The sequence below is a fragment of the Mesocricetus auratus genome, unplaced genomic scaffold, assembly GCF_017639785.1.
Source record: "Mesocricetus auratus isolate SY011 unplaced genomic scaffold, BCM_Maur_2.0 Super-Scaffold_100003, whole genome shotgun sequence".
Classification (NCBI taxonomy): Eukaryota; Metazoa; Chordata; class Mammalia; order Rodentia; family Cricetidae; genus Mesocricetus; species Mesocricetus auratus.
Genome location: NW_024429188.1, coordinates 103,346,757 through 103,370,094, shown reverse-complemented (window position 1 = coordinate 103,370,094; position 23,338 = coordinate 103,346,757). Strand labels below are relative to the sequence as shown.

The following is a 23,338-nucleotide window of genomic DNA, read 5'->3' as shown; positions in this document are numbered from 1 at the left end:
AGTTTTTCCTCCATCCTGCCTTCACAGTCCCTCCCACATCCCTTTCCCCCCACATCCATTCCTCCTCCTCTGTTTCTCTTGGAGAGCCAACAGCTTCAGCTAGTTTCTGTTCTGTTATGTTCATCAGGACCCTGCTTGCTACCCCCTGGGGGACTGTCTTGGCTGAGAAATAGTCTCCACCATGGAATTCCTGCATGTGTGAATAGATGATTCACCCTTCACAGAACATGTTTAAATAAGGGGTTTCAATAAAAAGAAAGACTTGAATGCTGGAGATTTTAGGTTTTTTTATGACAGGCAAACAAGGTAGGGATTTTTTTCAGAAGTACTGACCTCTAGACATTCCTTCCTACTTCTTCTGTGGGTATCCAGCCACCTAGGGATCCAGACACTTTGGTCACCTGGAATTGTTTGCCTTTCAGAACAGAGATATAAATACCTTGGCCTTATTTGTTTGTTTTAGGCCATACACACAATATTTTGGAAACAAAATCCCTAATGTTATGGACATTTCTCCATTAACATGTTATACATGGGCTTCAATCTCCTCTTTAAAAATGGAAAAAAAATCTGCTGGGGCTGGAGAGGTGGTGGCTCAGCAGTTAAAGAGCAGCATTTACTGCTCTTGCAAAGGAACCAGGTTCGATATCAGCCACCCACAATGTTTTTCCCAACCAACTGTAACTCCAATGTCAATAGATTGGAAGCCATCTTCTGATCTCTAAAGGTTCCTGTATCCATGTGACACACATCCATTCACATAGGCACAGACTCATACTCATAAAATAAATAATCTTAAAAGGACTGTGTTTTCTTTATTGTTTTCTTTCTGTGTAGCACAAAGTATTTAATTAGAAGAGTTTTTGAATAAAAACACCAGTGAAGAAGAGAATTATTCCAAGCTCAATATTTACTAGACACAATTTCATTCTGCCTCTCCCAAAACAATTTCAGAATACAAGGTAGGGGCACATTTGCTTCACAAATTGAACATTTCTCCCAATCCAGGGCTGGGAGTTAGGTGAACATCTCTGCTTACAGTTATTGAAAATAATCTTTGTTTCTGAATGGAATTTGTTTTGATTTCTGCAGGCAATGCTCTTCTCATAAAAGTAGGTGCAGCTTCACAGCCCAAGCAAGAGGAAGTATAGGGACCAATATCAAAGTCACCTGCATGAAAACAAAGAACACTTAAGGCACCTGCATGAAGGATTTTGCACAAGGAAGACACATGCGAAAATATCACAGAATGATGCCATGAACAAGTAGGAAAGAAGTGAAGGTTGTGAGAAATATACTGCTAATATAAGTATGGGGGAGATTAACTAATTCTGACAGAACTGACTAGGCAATAGGTACCTATGCACTTCCTACTTGTGAATTAAAGCTAGTATGACTAACTTTGATCTTACACCTAGAGGATGCCATTCTTCAGCAAAGCTTGGAGAAGTTCATGAACAAGATCACACATGCATTCCCTATATATCTGATAGAACTGTTCTGAAAGTTTCTCATGTTTGAAAGTACCTGTTAGGCAGAAGGCATGGTTTTCCATTGTGATTAGAGGGTGAAATTATGCTCATCACAAGTTTGAGTTTTAGAACCTGTGGCTGTTTTCCTGCTCTGCTGGCAGAGTTATAGTCATAATCTATGAGCACATTGAAACAGGCCTTAGGCTTCTTGCTTCTCCAGGAATATTGCTTGGTACAAGAGTATTAAGATTTTCTGACATGTATTTGACACTGTTTCTTCCAAAGAAAAATTAATGTACATTTGAAATACATATTGCTAATGAATAAAGATATCCCTAGGATAGTAAGGATGGACACCCTTTTGCAAAACCAATATTTCCCAACCAGCCCCAACTATTAGTTATTAAGGAGATTCAGGCATTCTTTATAATATAGCAATCCAGAGCCTCCAAAAGGAGCAATGAAGATCTCTAGTTAGCTGGCCAGAGTGTGATGGGTGTCAGTGGCTAGGGAAAGACTGTTCTCATGGATACCACTAACTTTCCCATACAAGAATGGAGACTAATACTGTGTAGTGTGATTCAACCAGCCTTGTCTGGTCACCCAGACTTACAGCTATCTTGTAGAGTTATGCATATTAAGGATAGAAAGAATATACCTCTAAGCAGGTCACACAGTTAAGAACACAACCTAATCTTGAACCCAAGCCTTTTTTTTGGTTTTTCGAGACAGGGTTTCTCTGTATTGTTTTGGAGGCTGTCCTGGAACTCACTTTGTAGACCAGACTGGCCTCGAACTCACAGAGATCCGCCTGCCTCTGCCTCCCGAGTGCTGGGATTAAAGGCGTGCGCCACCAACGCCCGGCTTGAACCAAAGCCTTTTTAACACACCATGAAGTTTCCAAATCAGTTATAGAATAAGAATGAGTTTTTGGAGTTAGTGTAATAAAAGCTAGAAGCGAGATAGGGAGTCCTGAGTCCTGACATTAGCACTGCGAAAGCAACAGGCTGATCACAGTCAGGCTATCAAAGCCAATCTGCGTGTGCATGAAGCTGAGGCTTCGTTTGGTCTTAAGAAAAGCAAACACAAGCTATTGCATTATGGTTCAAGCAGAACAGAATTTAGTCATCTTAGCATCAATTTAAGGATCTTGCTTTTGTTGTTGTTTGTTTTGTTTTTTGTTTTTTGAGGTAGGGCCCCATTATACATTCCAGACTGGTCTCAGATTTGGGAAACATTCCTGTTATCCTCCTGAGGGCTGGAATTACAGGCATGTGCCACTACATCCAGTTTTTAACTTGCAGCTTTCAAAAGTTCTTGATCCTCTTTACTTTCTTTTTATTACTTTTCTTTATTTCAAGAAGACTTTCTATTTTTAGCTTGTAGACCCATTCCTTCCCTGTAATTTCCCTCCTAATATCCATCCTCATGTCAACATCTGTCTCCACCTAGAAGTATAGATTGCTGTGGTGGTAACTTAAGAAGTATTAATGGTAGGAGGCAGTAGCTATGAGAGCTATAAGATCTGAGTTCTGACTCAATCTGCCGCCAATGGTCTTAGTGACTGTCCATAGGTATTTTTCTTTACCATGATTAAGGTTCCTTTTGTGTAAAATGAGAAATTTGATCTAGACTATGTCTAGGGTTCTTTCTGGTGTTAATAGTCCATAACAATTATTTTTAAGAGCCTTTGAGAGGCTGGAGCGATGATTCAATGGTTAGGAGTACTGGCTGCTCTCCACGGGGATCCAGGTTCAATTCCCAGCACCCACACGGCAGCACACAACTGTCTGTAACTCCAGTTCCAGAGGATCTAACACCCTCACACAGACATACATGAATGGAAAAAAACACCATTGAACATAAAATAAAATCAATAAATCATTTAAAAAGAGCCTTTGAAGTTTTTAAACTTTCTGTCTCCTCTTTTCCCCATTAGTCTAAAAGCCCATCAGTCTATACATACTTTCTCAGCTAAGAGTGAGTCCAATTACATCTACAGAATGTAGACATATATTCCATAGATATAGAATATGGATATAGTTATATTCTATAGATATAGAATATATATAGAGAGAATGAGCTCCACATGTCTGTAGAAAAGCACATAGATCTAGAGATAGTTATATAGATAGATAGATAGATAGATAGATAATGTAGATTAGATTTAGTGCTTACCTGGATATATATACATATATTGTATCATATCATATTATATTAATCATATTACATATCATATCACATATAATATTATATAATATAATATTATGTTATATATAAAGTATGTACTTCTTTTTAACATAGAGTCTCATGTTATTGAGTATCTCTGGAACACAAATGCAGACTACAGTGCCTTGTGCTTTACCATTTGGGAAGTTTATTTCTGAAGGAGTGCTGGGCACAGATCCTATAGATTTGAAAGTGGAATTGGTTATTGTTGACTTGAGCGATGGTGTCAATAATTTGGACTCATGGATTTTCTTCAGTTTCTTCTGTTTATACCTAACATTTATCCACAACCTGTTGTTCCCATCTGAAACGACACAAGAAAAAAGGTTAAATGTAAAATTCATCAAATTCTACACTTAAAATGGGTGAGACTGTGGTATCAAAATTATACTGCCTTAAATAATACCATTAAAATATGAAGTTAAAAATATTAATTTCAATGCTCAATTTTTGTCATCCGGGGAATTTGCTTTTTTATGAAGCTGTGAGAAGTAAATTTGTCCTGTGGTGTGTGCTAAATGAAAAACCAAGGCACTTACACAGGATGTCTGCTTTCCCTAGAGCATAAGGACTTTCAGGTCACTGGTACACCCAGTGGATGAGATCTCTAGGTGCTACTTGTAGACTCTTAGAACACAAATGTTGCCTCCCTAAAGGAAGCATACTGGGCTTTGAATGGAGATGGAGACAAGCTGCCAAAATTGAAGAGGAGATCATTTGATGATAGTACACCAGTTTGCCTGCACTAGAGATGTCCTCAGGGGAAGTACCAATGTGGAGAGGCAACATTAGAGGCCACTAAATCTCTTACTTGGCAGAGAGCCCCATCAGAAGAGCCACCCAGGCAGCTCACTTATGAGACATCTTAGAAATGCTGACATGTTCATTCTACCTGTCACCAGTCCTTGCTTCTCACATGCATTCAACCTACTGTTGGCTACTTGCCAGAAGGCCCTATGACAGCCCCTGAAACATATTAAGTACTCAGTCAATATTCTTCTGACTGAATCACAGGTGAAATGACATAGATGATAAGCAATCCAAGAAATCTTGGCCTAAACAAAAGCTCTACTAGGTTAAAATATGACTCAGGTCACAGTCCTCCCTTGACTTCCTTCATCTTAGCACAAAAGCTAAGATGACATGGAAGCAGCCTCTATTTTTGTTATCTTGTCATATAAATTCATTAGGAGACAAATTAATATGATCAGTTCTATAAAATGTGTGCAATTTAAAATCTTACCCAAGTTGACATCTTACCTGAACAGTTACCCAGCCAAAAGCATCTGCATTGGAGGTACATGTGCCATTGCTCCCGCACACTCTCCTTCATCACACAGTAAAACACAAAAATGAGGAACCCTAAGCCAGGAAAACAAGATCAGTCTTTTCACCTTCTTTTGCCATTTATCACCAGTCCCCCAACTCAGGCCTATTCTTGTCACCATCAATGTTGCTTCCAATGAACCTCAGGAACAGTATGTCTTTCTAATATCTTTATGACCTCCCCAAAGGCAACAATAGCAAAAGTCAGTAGCAATAGCACAAAGACTTCACATTTACCACTGTTTCCTCCATAGGCTGTCATCTACCCTAGAGCATGAGACATAAGGATACTCAGAGAGAGAACTTAACGATACTCATCTTCACATACTGACATTTATATCCTTGACACGCAGCACCCTCTCACATGCCAATGACATGTGGCAGAAGTCATGGTGTGTCACTTCATTAGGATATAAGAGACATCCCCCCTGTATCCACTCCCACTTCAAGAAATTAAGCATTTTGTCTTGACAACATCTTGGTATTCCTGTACAGATGCCTGCATGGTGAGTTCTAGCTATTGAACTGAGTCTACTAGGAAGCAGACATTCCAACCCTGGACAAGTCTTTGATGACTACAAGACCAGAAGACATCTTGACTCCAAATTCATGATGGTCTTTGAACTAAAAATATATAGATTAGTCATGCATGGATTCCTGACCCTCAGACATTGTGTGAGAGTAGAAACGTATGTAGCGTTAAGCTACTGAATTTGGGGGCAAGTATCTGATGCGCATGATCTTTGGCATAACTGAAGCATGTGCAAAGCATGCCCAGTTCTGGCTTTGTCCAGCAAGTGAGAGGGAAGTGCTGGAGATAGCAATTGGTAATGTGAGACATATTCTATCTCCATCTTGTAAAATAGCTCCTGGGGAAATGAAAATAGGACTTAAGATGATCCTGACTGAAAATTCCCTGGAGGGTTAATTGGATTTCTTCAAGATGGAGGTAGAATTGGCAGGAGTCATTCTTGTCAATACTCTGACTTTTATTTATTGTTCGTGCCTAAAATCATTATCCACAAAACCCTTGCAGATACCTTAACCTGGAAAGCATCCTTCACATTTCTGAGCTGCCATAATACTTTGCCTCTCATGTTATATGCCCTACTTAGCCACATAATTCTCTGCATATTACCCATCTTGTCTTCCAGCTGTTAAGTCTTTGAAGGTCTGGCTTCTGTCTCCTTTTCATCTTCATATCACCTTTCTCTTTGCCCCCAGCACTATGTATGGCAGCTTAATAGACAGTTGTTGGCTTGAACTTCTAAGCATTTGACACACAAATTCTCATTGTCATCTCTAGCCTCAGCAATATAACAATATACTTGTTTGGACCCCAAAATATAATTTTTGGCTTAAGTGCTATTTGGAAATCTTTGTTCTCTATAAAGGGTTCAACATACTTCTTTACATCGGCAGACTGTCCTGCAGGTAAATTATTCCTAGCACTCATTGCAAACTGGGCACAAATCAAAAACGTAAATGACTCAAAGTTTATATCAGCTACTACGTTAGTGGAAGTAAATTTTTTTGCTAAGTACTGGGGATTGAACATGGGTCCTTATACATGCTTGAAAAAATGCCCTACCATTGAACAGTATCTCCAGCCCTCTTTTTTTAAAAAAACTTTTTATTCTGAAGCAAGTTCTCACTAAGCCCCAAGGGTGGCCTTAGATCTCTTGCTCTGTAGCCTAGAAAAGGCCTTAAACTTAAAAGTCTCATGCCTCATCCTTCAAAGTAGTTGTGGTTCTAGCTCTGTTTTCTGAGGTCTAGCACAAAGTCAAGAAACTTGGATTGAGATGAGTGATGATCTGATGAAATTTACCCTAGTTTGACAATACCTCACAACTGTTAAGTTCAGAGGAAGGACTGTGCTTTCAAAGGATGCTGACAAACAGAAGTGCTCAAAAGTAGGGCCAACTAGCATGGTGATGGACATGAGAAAAGGCTGGGATGCTGTATCTAGGTAAGGAAATACTTGGAGTAAGTAATACAGGATGGGAAGAAGTGATAACATTAGTCACAGCTGTCATAAAGAAGACAAATTATGCTTATTCTGTATGACTGCCAGAACTAGAAGTGATGGGAGGAGGCTCCAGAATAGTCATGTACTAACAAATCAACAGCTAGTGTTTACTAAGCAATGACACTGTGGCAGGCTTTGTATTGTTACCCTCTTATTTGTAGATGAGAGACCTTAGACTCCATGATGCTTAATAAATTTTTCCTAAGTCACAGAGCTCACCTTGAGTTGGCAACATGAGTACTGAGCAGAGGCTGTCTGGCTAAGGGCCCAATGTCTTAACCATTGCACTCATCCAAGGAAGAAGACTGGGATACGAATCAGAAAGGATCAGATGCTAAATGCTCTGCTTCATGGAATGGTGAGCGTTCAGTCCCTGGGAAGTTGCAGGAAGAGTCAAGCGATTTTCTGTCACTTGATGGAGAGTGGGATAGGCAAGATTCTCCCAGCCCTGAGACTCCCTGATTACAGGTGGGAGGCAGCAATCTGTAGGAATGTCTCACTAACTCTCCCAAGGGCCTTATCACTCTGTAGAACCAAACAACTGCAGTGATGAAATTCAGTCGTGTTGTCTCTTTCTGGAAGGCAGTGTAAAAACCTGAAGAGAGCAAGCCTGAGCACCTATTGCTGCTCTGATCTCCCACGTGTGGCTTTGTGAGTTCTCATACTTAAAGGTTATTCTGTGAATTCCAATGAGCTGCCTGCCAGCTCTCCATCTCCTCCCGGCAGCTATCCTCTCCTTTCCCACAACACATTGATCTGCTTATTCACTACAAGATAGGCATGAAGGAAGATGCCAGATTGTTTGTTTGTTTGCTTGTCTGTTTTGCTTTGTTTTGTTTGCCACCAGCATTTTTATGTATGTATCTTCTCGTTCACAAAGAGTTCACTGTAAGCTGAATTTTTCTTTCACCTGACCAAAAGGCATCCACCTTTCAGTCATGGTTGTAAATTGGTCATTTGTCATTCAAATTGATAATTTCTTCAAATGTTTCATTACTGTGTGTGTATCTGTCTGTCTGTCTGTGTAACTTGACTTTGAAATTCAAGGTTCTGAAAACACCCTTGCTATACAATGACACAATCTATCTTATAGGCAGGACTAGAAGCACTTAGTTGACAGAAAGTGTGTCCGACAGACAGATGGACAGTATGCATTTGTTCAAATTGTTCTATGAGACTCTTGCTTTCATCTTCAAGAAAACAATTAATTAAATTCTACTTACCATTATTCCCTCTGCCAAGGGGTGGGGCACTGTCTGTTTCAAAATACCGCCTTCCTTTTCAAGTTTTAACCAGCCTTATAGTTTTCCTTTAACCCCACTTTTAATACTCAGGACAAATTTCTACTTAGATTAGTTAGCCAGAGAACATCCTGGAGTTAGCACTGAGAAGGGAGCCTACCCAGGATCTCAGTTCACTTATACAGGCACTCTCTACCAGGCTAGTTAGTTCTTGTGACATACCAGAATATCACATCAGAGCATGTCAGTGTGTGCCAGGTGGCTTTTTCCAGTGTAGAGTCATTACCTCATTCATAATCAATATCAGCACCCACAAAAGGCACCAAATCAAGAGTTCCTAAGAAGTGCACCTCTACTGCCAGATTCAATAAAAAGGCACATAAGGGGCTGGGGAGATGGCTTAGCAGGTAAGAGTACTGGCTGTACAAGCATGAGGGTCCGTTTTCAAATCCTTAGCACTCATGTTAAAAGCTGAAATGGAATGTACACCTGTAACCTCAGTGCTATGTAGGGTAGGAGCAGGGGATTGCTGGAGCTTGCTGGCTGACAGCCTAGTCCAGATCTCAAAGGAATGAGTGCTAGAAGAGGTCAGTCTGTAAGTGTGCCTATGAACACCCACATGTACATTACACACACACACACTCAAACACACGCACACACGAGGGAGAGAGAAGGAAGAAGAAGAAGAAGAAGAAGAAGAAGAAGAAGAAGAAGAAGAAGAAGAAGAAGAAGAAGGAGAAGGAGAAGGAGAAGGAGAAGGAGAAGGAGAAGGAGAAGGAGAAGGAGAAGGAGAAGGAGAAGGAGAAGGAGAAGGAGAAGGAGAAGGAGGAGGAGGAGGAGAAGGAGGAGGAGGAGGAGGAGGAGGAGGAGGAGAAGGAGGAGAAGGAGGAGAAGGAGAAGGAGAAGAGCATGTTTTATATTTTCATGTATTCTACTTGACAATTTTGTCCTAGACTCTGATTTAAGCTTCATTTCTGTGTGACTCTGCAACTTTCTAGCCTACAGAGTTAAAAGTTTAATATCTACTATCTAATAATTGGTATATGCAACTAGACCATGCACTTGTAAATTTAAACACAAGCATAAATATCTACATCAACAGTGTGTTGATACGATGAGTACTGCAAGAAACCTTGCCAGTCAGTGTTTGATGTAGACATTACCTATAAAGAATTTTGCTGGCTCATTTGTAATGCCCCTCACCCTTGAGTAAGAGAGAGAGAGCTGCATATTCACTCAGTGAAGGCTAAAACCTAAGTATTATTTCCAAAGACCACTTGTTGACCCATTGGAAGTAGGATTCTCGTGAGGTATATTTTTTCCTACTTTAAATTCTGACAGTTGGAATTATTTTTCAAAACAACAAAGCCTTCTTGCTAGCCACACATAGGGCCAACATGTAGCAGTTACCTTGCAAAGTATTACAAATGGCAAAAAGATACATGAAAAAGATCCTCACGGGTCCCCAGGCAAAAAAGGCAAACCCCCAGGTGAGGCCAAGTAAGAATGTCAAGCTGATTGTGCCTTTGAGATCATTCAAGATCATCTTCTTCCGGGTCTTCTGGCTTTGAGATTTCACTGAAGTCAATTGAACGAGAACAGTGCAGAACATGGTGAGATTCGTGAGAAATATGAGGCAAAAATAAGCCACCACCGAGATGTAAAAGATACGATCATCTTTAATCCAACAACTGTATGGAACAAGGAAGAGAAGATGATTGTGAGTCATATACAACCTACTACTTTCTGGGCACTCTAAGATCACCTAGTCAGTTTCTCTTAGGACATCTAGACCTAGAGAGATGAAGCAAGACAGTGGTATTGTTCACTCACACCCCCTGAAGGAAGAGCTGGGCTGAAACCCTATTATCTGGGACCCTACTTCTGGGTACCTTCCAACGCAAACTAGAATCCTACAGGGCACATATACAGAAACCTCAGTAAATTTCTCTGAGAAAGTATTCACTTCTTCAACAAGAGAAAAACAAATTATGTATTTTTCCCCAAAGGAGCTCTCCTCCCCCTCCCTGCACACACCTTAAACCAGAGCTTTTATTTGTGAAATGAATTCTGCCTTGCATGATAAATATCATAATAAAAGGACATGAGCAAGCAAGAGGATTCCTGAATGCTATATCAAACAATAATGAGATGATCAGAGTTAATGAAAATGCAACAAAAAGAAGACGGCTCTCTTGTACTGCTCTAAAATATGATGTATTTGGATCACACAAGGAAGCAGTGACTACTGAATGGCTTAATGGTTCCATGGTTTCTACTAAAGAAGAGATGTATGTTCCTGTGAGCAGATGTTTCATTGAACAGCAATTCTAACTGGGAGACGAATTGCTTCTGAGTTTTGAAGGCAGACAAGCTTGACTAAGTCAACTGTGTGTCTAATTAGCTCGGCTATCTCTCTGAATCCAGAAAAATTCCTTTGGGACATGTCGTCCATATTGGCACATGTCATTCTGTGTGTGGATGCATTTGTGTGTATGTGAATTAGGATGGTGAGGGAAAAAACTTTTAATTTCCCTAATACAGTCTCATACCTGGGATTCTCATTCTATCATCGACAGCCTCAAACGAAACTATAGAAAACTCTCAAAATGAGGCGGCACTGTATTTCAGGATATTACTGCCAAGTGAAAATACCAATATGTAAAAGTCATTTTATGTGTATGCTATAAAGATCACTCACACAAAATGTCGATCATGAGGCTAAAGTAAAAGCACTTGTTGCTCTTGGAGAGGACCTGGGTTTGATTCCAAGCACACGCATGGTGGCTATCAGCCATCTACAACTCAAATTCTAGGGAGTTAGATACTTGTCTAACTTTCTGGGCACCAGAGATGCACATGGTGTGCATACATACATGCAGGCAGAACACTCACACAAATAAAAACAAATAGATCTAAAAGAATTGTTAAGGTCGACCACAGAATTCGAGAGATGATTAGCAGTCATTAGAGCCTAGGGAGAGGAGAGGGAAAGGCACAGAGCTCCAGCAGAAAGGAGAGATATGTTCCTATGTTCCTCTGTGCAGTGTGGGGACTATAGTCAGCAATACTGTGTTGTGCATTTCAGATTACTGAGAAGAAAGGAGTTTGAAAGTTGACACCCAAATAAATGAAAAACATTTAAAATATGTTCATTATCTTGATTTGACCATGATATAATATAAATCTGTAGTCAAATGGTTTTGCTATTCTCCATAAAAGATATAATAGTGCGTCAAAATTAAAATAACTGTCTGGATGTCATGGCTCAGCTTGTGGCATCAGCAATTTGGGAGACTAAGACATAAGCATTGCTGTTTGTAGACAGCCTGGGTTATACACCAAGTTCCAGGACACCCTGGGCCATATAGCAAGACATGATCCAAAACATAAAAAGTGATAATAAAATAACTGTAAAAAATAAAACAAACAAGCCAAAAACTGTGTGCAAGGAAATGGTCACATGTTTGACTCTTGGTAATAGGAATTACCTTAAAAGAGAAAAACTTTATAGCTTGGGGTTGAGAAGAGGTTTGGTTTTCAGCCTCTACCTTTTTGTACATTTGGATTTTGTACCCAGTGGTGAATTACCTTTCAAAGTATAATTATTTACAAAACAAAACTCTTAGAGCCATCTGCTTCTTCCTTACTAACAAATCACATCTGAAAGGGCTCTTTGGGGGTGGGGAGTGCGGAGTTGATTTTGTTCTGGTTTTCTCTCTGCTTTTGATCTTTAAAGAAGAATCACTATGAGACAGATACTGGGGGCCTTTTAAGTCACGAAACAGACAAAGAGGGAGGAGAGAGCTGCAGACAAGAAGGAAGGAGAGAGAAGAGAGAGGGAAATCGGGGAGCACTAGGAATTTTACTTAGAAAGCATCTGCTGCAAAGGGCAATGTAATTTTGACCCTGTGCGACTGCCATCTCAATATGAAGACAGGGGAGTGTTAGATATAGGACCTCCTACACTTGATCCTAGCACGGCAGGACAAGAAATCTATAGTTGCCATGATTTTGAGAAGCTGTGCTAAAGGGAATGGATATGGGGAAACTACAAAAGATCACGTAGCCTGAAGGATTGCGTAGCTCTATATAAGGCTCCAAAAAGATGGAATGAAATAAAAAGCTATTCTTGTGACTGTAGTTGAGTCAAAGATATAGTCTTATACATCAAATTTTTTAAAACAGACAGAGAAAGCCAAACCAAACCAACCAACCAACCAACCAAACAGAGAACAATAAATCAGGCCAGTTTACAATGGGAAGTTTCTCAGCCTCCTTCTGGGAAGAACTTTGTTGCTAAAAGACAGAAAGTAGTTTCTAACTCATCTCAGTACTTTCTTAGACTAGCCACTAAATCTTCCTTGTTGTCTGTGAGTTTTTGCAGCCAAAAGACTAGCAGTTCCATAGCATTTGCCACGGATCAAGCAACAGATCAAGTACTTCGTATAAGTGATGTCATTTTACTTGCACATGACACTGAGATCAAATTATATTAGCCTCATTTTCCAGAAGAATCTCATCTAAAAGGCAAGATGATTTGGCCGTGATCATACAGAACCAAGCACCTACCCATTCCACGAATGAGTGTGACTGTGTTCAAGTAGAAAGGCTGACACTGAGATTTCCATGAAGACAAAACTAAGACTAAGTCCCTGACCAGGAGCCTCCCACCATGCCTGGAACACCCACTACCTGAAAGCAGGAGATAGTAGTACTTACAACAGAGTTGTTGGATTCAGAGTTCCATACAAGTCTTTTTTTATGCTGAGTATAATGGCCACTGTGATTGCTGGGATTCCTAGAGTGGGCAAGCAAGGCAAAAGAACTTGTTCAATCCAGGGGGAAGGATCTTAATCAAACAGCTGTGGGGGCAGGCACATGAAAAACACTGTTTAAATGAGACACAGATGTGTGGACACAAAATATCATTGTTTGCAAAATATTTGTGAATTCTAAGTTAAACATTTCTAGTTTTCCAATCTGCTAAAACAAACAGTATGCCAGTGGCTCCAATGCAACACTTACAACTTACTAAATGGCTCAAGTACCAAAGAGTCAGTTTGGCAATGGAAGCACCTAGTTCATCAGAATACAAGTCCATGCTACAATGACGGGCCACCATTTCTTTCTGGTTTTCAATTCTAGCCCTTGTTCTGACTACGTCTTTGTCCAGATCACCTTGGAGGAAGGGCACAGACCATCAATGCAGCCTTCATTGCTTTTTTGACAGGCAAGCCGTTTCCACACTCGTTACTAGTTTGACATTTTGACTAGATCGACCAGTTAACGGCCGCTCAATTCAGCCACACTATAATAAAGCAATCAGCTCAGTTAAAACGGTCAAACGTGATGGGAGTATGGGCATGGGCTATACAAATTCAATTGCATGTACAGTTGCAAAACTGAACTGATTTTTTTTATTTCTAAGCTTGCATTTCTCCTAATGGGAGCACATACACCCACACACCCTGTAGGAGGGTTGTAAAATACTCTGCAAAGCTATTCCATTCCCCCACAGTGGCAAGCATCTTGAAAAATCTTCCATTGCCCCAACTCTGATAAACAGATCAATCCCTTCCAACTTGGCTAGTCGGCACCTGGACCAGGGCTGACCTCCATGCACATATTTTTTTCATGGACATAAAAGAAGAAAGGGGTCTACTGGTGGGAAGAAGATGCTCAGCATGAAGACAGCAGGAAGGAAGGGAAAGGACTACTGGAGGGAGAGGAGTGGGACTAATAATAAAGTATAATGTGTATAGTATGCAAACACCATAATGAAGCCCATTACTTTCTATTCTAGCTTAAAAATGTCCCCAGAAGCTGTAAGACATGTCTGAAAGGAGTCCTCATATTTAGGATTAAATTATGTGGAAATACTCCAGTTTTCATGTTCATAATTTAAAAAAGAAATTATCCCCACTGGGGCTGGCAAGATGGCTCAGCAGGTTAAGGCATTTGCTTCCAAGCCTGAGTTTGATACTGAGGTGGAAGGAAAGAATGGATTCCCTCAAACTGTCACCTGACCTCCATTTGTACACCACAGAACACATGTATTCCTTTAAATATTCCTATTACTTGTTCTGTTGGTTTTTGTTTGTCTGGGGTTTGAATTTAGGAGGCTGAGGATCACACTGGAGACCTGGCTGAACTAGAGCTCAGTATGTAGCCTAGGATGACTTTGAACCTGGGGTGGCAGGCATGAGGCACCATACTTGCTTATTAGATTTTATAAAAATGTGGACATATCTACTGCAGTGACATCTTGCCTTGCCAGTGAACTTGTGGCGATATCCACACCTTTTGGGCATGGTTTCAGGTACAGACATAACACATGATAAGGTAGAAGAGGGGCTAGCTCAAACTGTCTTGGGTTGCGGAGAGCATCCTGAAGGGCAGAGACTTCTGGAGCAGGAAGACCTCGGTGGTTATTTTATCTGTGTAAGTGCCTCCAAACTCCCTGCAGCAGCTTAGCAGTGCCCCTCCTTCATGACCCTGTGGGCATCTGTGTAAGCCATGACTGCAAAGACCTCCATATCAGCTTATCTCAGTTTTGATAGAATGTATTATGGGTCTTCACCAATGGGAGAAGACAGGAGGTTTGGGGGTGATATCCCCTCCTTTCCCTCTTTCCTCAGGGAAGTTGTCACAAGTCACTTTCTTATCACCTCTTGGGTCTTCAGAGGTGTGGGGCTTTATACCCTGCCCCCTGAAAATGGAGCTATACAGTAGAAAAGCAGTTAACTTCAATTTGGAACTGACCCCTCAGCCATGGAGAAACCCACCACTTGTACAATGTCATCCGTTTGCTTTTTCTTTGGTGTTATTCTTTTCAGAGCATGGGGAGAGAAATGGAGGTCTGCAATTTGAGCTACTCCCCCATTCACTGTGTAAATAGTAGATATATCTAAGTGTGGCTCATTGTATCTTTCTCAACTGGTTATTTAGTCAGACCTTGGCCTTGGCTTGACCTTAGCTTGTGATTATACGTGATACTTTTCAATATTTTCCTGCCTCTGATTACAATCCCCAGCCTTTCCCTGTATCTTAGGAAGGAATATAAAATGAGATGCCTCAAGAGATAAGAAACAAGCTGTAGGAGTCATCATCATGTATGGCAGGGAGTAAAGGAAAGAGAAAAGATCTATGAGTGGAACTGAGAATGATTAGTGAGGAGAAGGGTGAGAGAGAGAAGGATGCATCCATGCTGATTTCCATCCTGGCTTCTCCCAAGGACAACAGTGGGCTTGACAGTCAAAAGGCATGGTAAAGGTCCAATCATGAGTGTCTAAAGATCATGTTATTAATTTGAAGTCATTTTCCTCTCCCTTAATCAATATGGAAAAATCAGCAGTATTAAAAGTTCAAACTTTGGAAAGAGGCTCCCTGGCTCATATCTTTGGGTGTGTGTTTTAGCAAGTACAAACCCCTCTATCCTCATGTCTTCAGTGAGAATTATGGAATGGGATCCATTCTATACAGATGCAGTGAAGACAATATGGACACAAAAAGCACTTAAGAGTGTTGGCTGGCACCTGTAATAGGGAGCTGAGCATTCACTATTACATCAATAGGTATTGTTGAGACTTCTGTCAAGGGAAGGATAAAATATCACAGAGTTGTCATTATGGATCCAGCCTTTAATACAGCACACAAACTCATTACTCGAAAGTTTTAAAGTTGAACACATAGAACCACATAAGCAGAAAGAGAGATGCACACCCAGACTCCAGTGATGCAATCCTTAACTCCTGAACTACACCAGTAAGAGATGGGTCTGAAATAACATGCCAAAATGGTGCCTGCTGTACTTTGAACAGGTTCTCCAAAGTTCATGTGGTGGAAACTTGATCCCCATTGCCACAGTATTGAGAAATGAAATCTTACATAGTTGGTTAGGTGATAAAGGACCTGCCTTCAGGATTAGATTAAGGTTTTATTGCAACAAATAAGTTCACATTTTTTCAGCAGTGGGTCCCTTATAAAAAGATACGTCTGCCACCTTCCCTTCACCCATGGCCACCTGATGCCTTCCACTGTATTGTAACACAGTAGAATGTCCCACGCCAGATATGGACTCTTTGATCGTTTACTTCCCATCCTCTGGAACTTAGAAGGAATATCTCTCTTCATAAATTACCCAGTCTCAGATTTTCTAAAAGAAGAAAAAGGAGGAAAAGGGGGAGGAAAGGAGAGAGAGAGGGGGGAAGGGAGGGAGAGAGAGAGAGGGAGGGCAAAGAAAATAGAAAACTAGAATGAGATGGAGCTAAATTTTTTTAAAAGACAATATTTAAAAAGAGATATCAAGTCCAATGCCAGAATACTCACCCCAACCAGCTAGACAAAATTTAAGGATATAATTTGGAATGTATGTATTGAAGACTTTGACTAGAGCAAAGTACATGTGGACTGCCTCCAGGCCCATCCAAGTCAAAGACACAAGCAGAAAGTAATGAAGTGCCACTGCAGCTGTGATACATAGTCCCACTTTCTGAAACGATGCTAGCCAGGAATTAACCAGAAATGCTAGGTTGAGCATCAGTAGCGCTGTGCATAGGTTGATCAGGATTTTGGAAGGATAATCTTTTCGAAGTTTGCTTTAAAACAAATAAACAAATGTTAGGCCAGGTGGAACCTCTTTTCCAAATTAAGTACTGCCACATCTCATCTAGACAGTAAAACAACAAGAACTGGGTATTAGCGGAGCATAAGTCTCCATCCCTCCCTGAGGAGTTCTGGATAATAAATGGTTGTAGCAATTCGTGGGCTTCATTTTCTTGTGAATACTCTCTACTGTTGATACTTTAAAATTGTGTTAGTCTGGTAGATACCCAGGCATGTAACTGTGGGGTTTGGATTTTTTGGTTGGTTGTTTTGTTTATTGTTAATAAAACTAATTTCTTGTTTGCTTCATTTTTATACTTGATAATTACATACAGTTCTACAATGCAATATCATATCTACCTCCATTTTCTCCTCTCACTACTCCTATACTCCCCACACTCAACTCCCTCTCAACTTCAGGTCAGTTTTACAAACAATTATGGCTTTAATTAGTAATTCTGTGATGAGTAAAGATATTGAGAAACATACTATATGATCACATACTTACTAACCATTTGGATGCAAATTAGGGCTGCCCATGGGCAACCTTTTCTGTGATGTGTTCATTCAGTTCTTTGGTCCATTTGGTCAATTTTGTGTCTTGCTTTTTAATTTGCATGTGCACGCGCATGCGCGCGCGCGCGCACACACACACACACACACACACACACATCCAAATATCATCTCCCAATTTGTGGTTGCCCTTTGCTAACTTAATTTTTTTTCCTCTGATAAAAGGGTTCTTGTTTCTAATGAAACTTTAGACCTTTCCTTTTATGGACTCTGTCCTTGTATAAGGGTAGAGGAATTTTATTCTTGATCACAAACCTCACTTTTAAAATACTCCAATAAGTTATTTTTCTTTTTAAATCTTGCACTTCATAATCTAATGATGTAACCTCTTTCTGTTGTGTTATATTCATGAATTTAACAAGGTTTCAATGACAACACATCCATCAAACCAAATTCAACTTACACAGAGCTAAGTTGTATAACTTACTGGAAAGCTATGTATGTCACCATTGCAATCCCCAGGAAAATGGAGGAGATCCCACATCCTGTATAAGTTATAATCACTAATATTCGTTCATTCACTGCATCCACTGTAGACCTGGACAAATCCTAGAATTGCAATATGTAGTGCTTTACACATTTATCAGAACATGTTTCAAGTAAAATGCTTCTGGTGCTCATAAACAGTTGGTTCCCAGAACATATAGCACCTCTTTTATAGCTCTTATGTACTCAGTTGATGTGAGTGGATATGTGATAAGACCATATACAGTTTGACCAGGCCTAGGACAGCTTACTGTGTACAGAGCATGGAAAGCTATCAACAACACTCAAAGAACATTTAGTCCCTGGCTTCATTATCATTAGCATGTTCAGCACTTGAAAATATAACTAAGCTAATGGATTTGAATATGGGATGCAAAGTGAATCATTACCTGAACTGAGTGTCCCCCAAAATACTACACATAATAGAAAAAATATGTTCCTTTTCCTTAGACCTTAAATAATTTTTATAAAATTAAGAGATAAAGTGGTCCTTTGTGTACATTAATAGTCCAGTCATGTCTTAATCTGAAGATCACCAAAGATCTGCAATGACATGCAATATTATTTGAATATATAAGTGCACTGGTTTGAGAAGAAAGTCCATAGCTTTTGTTATACACTTATGGTTCTATATATCATAAGAAATTAGGACATATTTTATAAAATCTAGGAAGTACTAATCTATTCTTGGAGTTATCAATTAGAAGTAATATATACCTCCTGCTGGGACATTTGCCAGTACCTAGACATATTTTTTGGTTGTCACAACTGAGGAAGATGTTAGTGACTTCATTGGGTAGAGGCCTGGGATGCTGCTAACCATCTTACAATGCACAGAACTGTTTTCCACATCATAGAACTCTATGCTCTAAGTATCAGTAGTGTTGAGATAACAGAAACTCTCCCTTCTATCATTCACACTTCAGAAGAAAGATCTAAGTTCCAAGCAAATAAAACCCCTCAAAGCAAACTACAAAGCTAATTGCTGATAGAGCTAGAACAGGAGCATGAGGCTTTTGATGCATGCAGTACAGCTCTAGGCAGGAGTGAGCAAAACAAAATTCACACAGTTTGGCCTTGAATATGTTGAATGAAAGTTTCAAGGAAATACAAAACATAATTCAGGTGTGGATGGGCATCTCTATGCACCCACTACTTGAGAGACTATGTCAGGAAGATCATGAGCCCCAGACAAACATGGGTTACACGCTGGCATTGTGTTATACAGAGCTTCTTCAGTTATCATTTAAAATTGGAGGAGTGAGCCTTAATTTTACAAAGAGAAAAATAAACACCTGTTTCAATATTCTCCATTTTAGTAAACACATGGAAAGAGAACCATTTTTCTGCTTGTATGTCATTTTTCATTATTTAGTTTACATGTAGATTAATAGCTTGAACCTACTAAAAGTTGTCAAAATTCCATTGAAGAATGATAAAGAGGCAACTCACCATTAAAACTCCAAAGTGGGTGAGGTGGTTACACTGACAGATTGTGTAATTTACATTGGTTTCCTTTACTTTACAGCCTGATGAATTCCATCCACCTAGCCCATCTGCGGGAGACAGAAGGGAATTTCAAAGCAATTTTACTTTTCTCAGAAATGTTTAATTTTTCATTATATGAACCATCCAAACGTGTGTTATAATTAACATTGTTTGTTAAGACAGCAACATAGAGATACAATTGAACAGCAAAATTAAATTACATTTAATAGGCCAAATTGATGTGTGTGTCAGGGGTGCAGGGTGGTGGTGGTGGGACTTTCTGAATAGTCTAACTTTGTTGTCACTCACCTTTCCTGTTTCTGTACCATGACTCTACAGATTAAACTAGGTTCTAATCTAGCAACTGTTCCTGCCACCATACTGGAGCGACATGTTATGTAAGTAGCCAATAAAATAAATAGACAGATTTGGATGTTTCAGAAGGACCTAGACTTTGGAATATAGGCTGCCACCTAGCCAACTCAGGTGTATTACAAGCAGCCAGTTGCACCCAGAAACTTAATGGGATCATGTGATCACAGTCTAGAGATGCTTTCAGCCCATTAGCGCCTGTAGATCTTGGGGTCTAGAGCTTGTTTAGGGTGTTAGTGCAGCAAAACACTTATCTCAGGACAGGTATCCAGGTGTGAGCAGAGTTGTCACCCTGGAATGATGCTATAGATTCCAGATGTTCTAGACTCCCAGCCTAGAAAGCCAAGAGTCTCCTGGGAATGGAAACAACCGCCAAGAATCAACATAGGGATAAACTTACTGAAGCTGTGGAGGACAGAGCTTGTCACTTTATAGGACCATTTTTCTGACAGACTTTGGGGGAGCCAGGGGAGGACATATTGTTTCTGCTTGTCAGAAAGAGGTAGTGTTCTGTCCCTGAGGAGCTAAGTAGAAGGAGAGTGTCTCTTTTCTCTCAGATTTCTAGATGGGAAAAGTACCCAAGCAGAGCTCCCTTGATAGAAGAACATTTTCTCACCAGCAACCATGACATTCCTAGGAGAGACTGGTTGTGTGGGAGAATTCTCTGAGATTTGGCATTAACCCTAGAGATTCCAGAGGAGATAGCAAACCTAAGAGAAATCCAGTCAGCAGTAATCACACCCAGCACCTTCATAGATGCAGTTATGCAAGCAAGAAGGAATTTTCAGGATTAACGAAGAAGTCTTATCTCCCCAATTAGATGATTAAAAGGTTGGGTCCCTTACAGGACATAGGGACTACCCTAGGACTCATCATTATAAAAGAGGGGAAGAAAGTAAATGGTGACAATCTTGGTAAGAAAGTACACAGAAAGAGCCAGGGGATAGCTCCTCATCCCTCTTCAAATAGTTCACAGTTATTCGGCACTGGTACTTCCAATTTTCTTTTTTTTTTCCCAATCTTGCTTATCTATAAGTTGGGTTATTTTTTAGTTTCTATTATAAAAACTCACTCATATATGGATTTTAGACATGGATCAGGATAGTGCCAGTCTGTACTTCCACTGAGAGAGAGTCCAGGAAACAGGAAAGAACCTAAGATATATGCATGGTACCCCAGAGAAGAGGAATAAGGCAAGATCTTCTGAACATATGGGGAACACGGTGAGGGATGGGGGGGAGTGGGAGCTGGGAAGAAGAGAGGGGGAGAAGAGGAAGAGAGAGCAGGTCATGGGGGAACAGGAAGGTTGAGTGGGGGGCAGAATAGGGGGAAGAGGGAATCATAGGTTAGAAGACAGATCAGGCACCAGTGTGACCTCTAGTGATCTAAAGGGATGACACCAACTGTCAAGCTAAACAATAGTGGAGAGACCACTTCGAATGCCCATTCCTCATAATGAACTTGATGTCTATAACCATCCTGGAGCCTTCATCCAGTGACTGATGGAAGCAGAGGCAAATACCCACAATTAAATACTGAACTGAACCCAAGGAACCCAGTGACAGAGAGAGAGGAGCGATGAGCAAATTGGCAAAGAATAGGCTGGCAAAACCAGCAGAGACAGCTGATCTGAACAGGGGGAGAGCTCTTGGACCCCAGACCGACAGCTGGGAGGCCAGTATGGCACTGATCCAGACCTCCTGAATGTGAGAGTCACTGAGGAGGCCTGGGTAACCTATGGGGCCCTGGGCAGTGAATCAGTGTTTATCAATGGCATACAAACAGACATTGTGTGTCCATAACACAAAGAGGGATGCTCTCTCAGCCTGGACTCTTAGGGGAGTGCCTGGACCCTACCCTGAGTGAAATTACAGACTCTAGATATTCCCTATGTGGAAGGAATTGGCAGTAGGGTGGGAGGCTTGGGGGATGGTGGGGGATGCAGGAGGAGGGGAGGGAGAGGGAACTGAGACTGACATGTAAAACAAGCTATTTAAAATTAAAATAATAAAAAAGGAATTTTCTTAAATTCCATGCCCTAAAAGTCATATAGGGTATCTTGGTCATACAGAGTGCTCTGTGGTCCCTGATTAGACAATAGCTGCCCTCCCCCTCAAGCACCAGATAGATCAATGTCTACTTCTATAAATACTTACTGTTGGTGTCGAAATCCCAAAAGGCACAGGAAACTTGATCATAATTCTGAAAAAATGCAAATTACAGTTAAATAGCTTTCCTTGCTATGGTTACTGCACAGAATAATACACAGAAGTGTTTTCACGTTTTTTAGTCAGTGGAGACACAAGTGTACACACATGTAACCACACACACCCACACACAGAGGAGAGAAAGAGAGAGACCATTTATGGCTTGGTTTTAAGTCTAACTCCACCTAGCTCTCTACTTTGAAAAGAAAGCAGCATGTCACTACATGGCAATGTAGCATGTGTCATTTAGTAACATTAGGATCTGCCAATTGGTGCAAGGCCCAGGGGGAAGCTGTAGATAGCCCATCAGAGACTGACGTATGGTAGGTGTTCTTTATGAGGTTTTGGAATTTGGGCCTCACAGCTGTGACCATTCTTTATGGACACATTGCTTAGTTGCCTACTCATTAAGCCTATTGAAGATTCCTAAAAATTTCCCTAGTCCCTACAATCTTGGAGCGACTGGAGGTAAAGGAAAGTTAATTCCCAGGAATGATCTGAGAGTCATAGTCACAGTCGAAATTGAGAGATCTTACCCACCCAACATGTTTTATTTTCAATCAGTTTTTCAAATTCCCTCTCCCACTCTCCTTTCTCTTCCTTTAAGACTAGTGGAAAATATGTTGGACCATATGGTCTCATAGATAGGGAAAGAAAGGAGCTATTAAAATTTCACACTGGACACATATTAACACCAAAGAATGAAACAGTAACTCGTTCTTTTTATTAAAACTGAAATTGATCATTTAGTAATATATGCCTTATATTATTCCATATGATTATCATTTTAATCCTTTGGTAATTAATACATGTTTTAATGTTCATGGAAAACCGAAGAATATAAATGTTATTTTCAATGAAGTTGTTGTCTATCTTACTCAAAAAATGAATGGAATTTAAAGGATTTTACTGTTATAACCAAGATGTCTGCTTATTATTAGTTACTGTCTTGCTAAAATGTCTACTACTCCAGATCCCTTGAGGGTACAGCATTGTTTCTAGAAATATGCAGTTTTAACATATTTCTGCTACCTGAAGTTAGAAAATCATCATGAAGTCTTTGAATTGAATGCTAATTGGCTATTTTTTCAACAGGAAAACCACAGAGGAGTCCTTCTTGCTTCCCAGATGAAAATAGATATATTACCCAGTTTCCTTGAATATGCTTCAGAATGATAATTACTGGATCAGCTAAGTTTTGAATGGACATATTTGAGATGCTTGCACTCACAACATATGTCATTAATGCAGCAGTGATGGTTTTGGCCTGCAAATGAAACATAAATGTCCTAAATGTCTAATTTCTTA

The 23,338-nt window shown here is 40.2% G+C and overlaps 1 protein-coding gene across 1 annotated transcript in view; it reads right to left on the bottom strand.

The window, feature by feature from the left end:
- Nucleotides 1–892: 892 nt before the first annotated feature.
- Adgrg4 (adhesion G protein-coupled receptor G4) overlaps nt 893–23,338 on the bottom strand; it is a 122,359-nt gene continuing 99,913 nt past the window's right edge. The window contains exons 14-23 of the mRNA XM_040743909.1: nt 23,178–23,297; nt 21,980–22,025; nt 19,416–19,519; nt 17,905–18,026; nt 16,629–16,897; nt 13,020–13,098; nt 9,708–9,988; nt 4,955–5,063; nt 3,838–3,992; nt 893–1,170 (exon numbers count right to left, since the gene is read on the bottom strand). Of these exons, the coding sequence (XP_040599843.1) occupies nt 980–1,170; nt 3,838–3,992; nt 4,955–5,063; nt 9,708–9,988; nt 13,020–13,098; nt 16,629–16,897; nt 17,905–18,026; nt 19,416–19,519; nt 21,980–22,025; nt 23,178–23,297 (1,476 nt within the window). The 3' untranslated portion in view covers nt 893–979. The remainder of the gene's footprint in view (nt 1,171–3,837; nt 3,993–4,954; nt 5,064–9,707; nt 9,989–13,019; nt 13,099–16,628; nt 16,898–17,904; nt 18,027–19,415; nt 19,520–21,979; nt 22,026–23,177; nt 23,298–23,338) is intronic.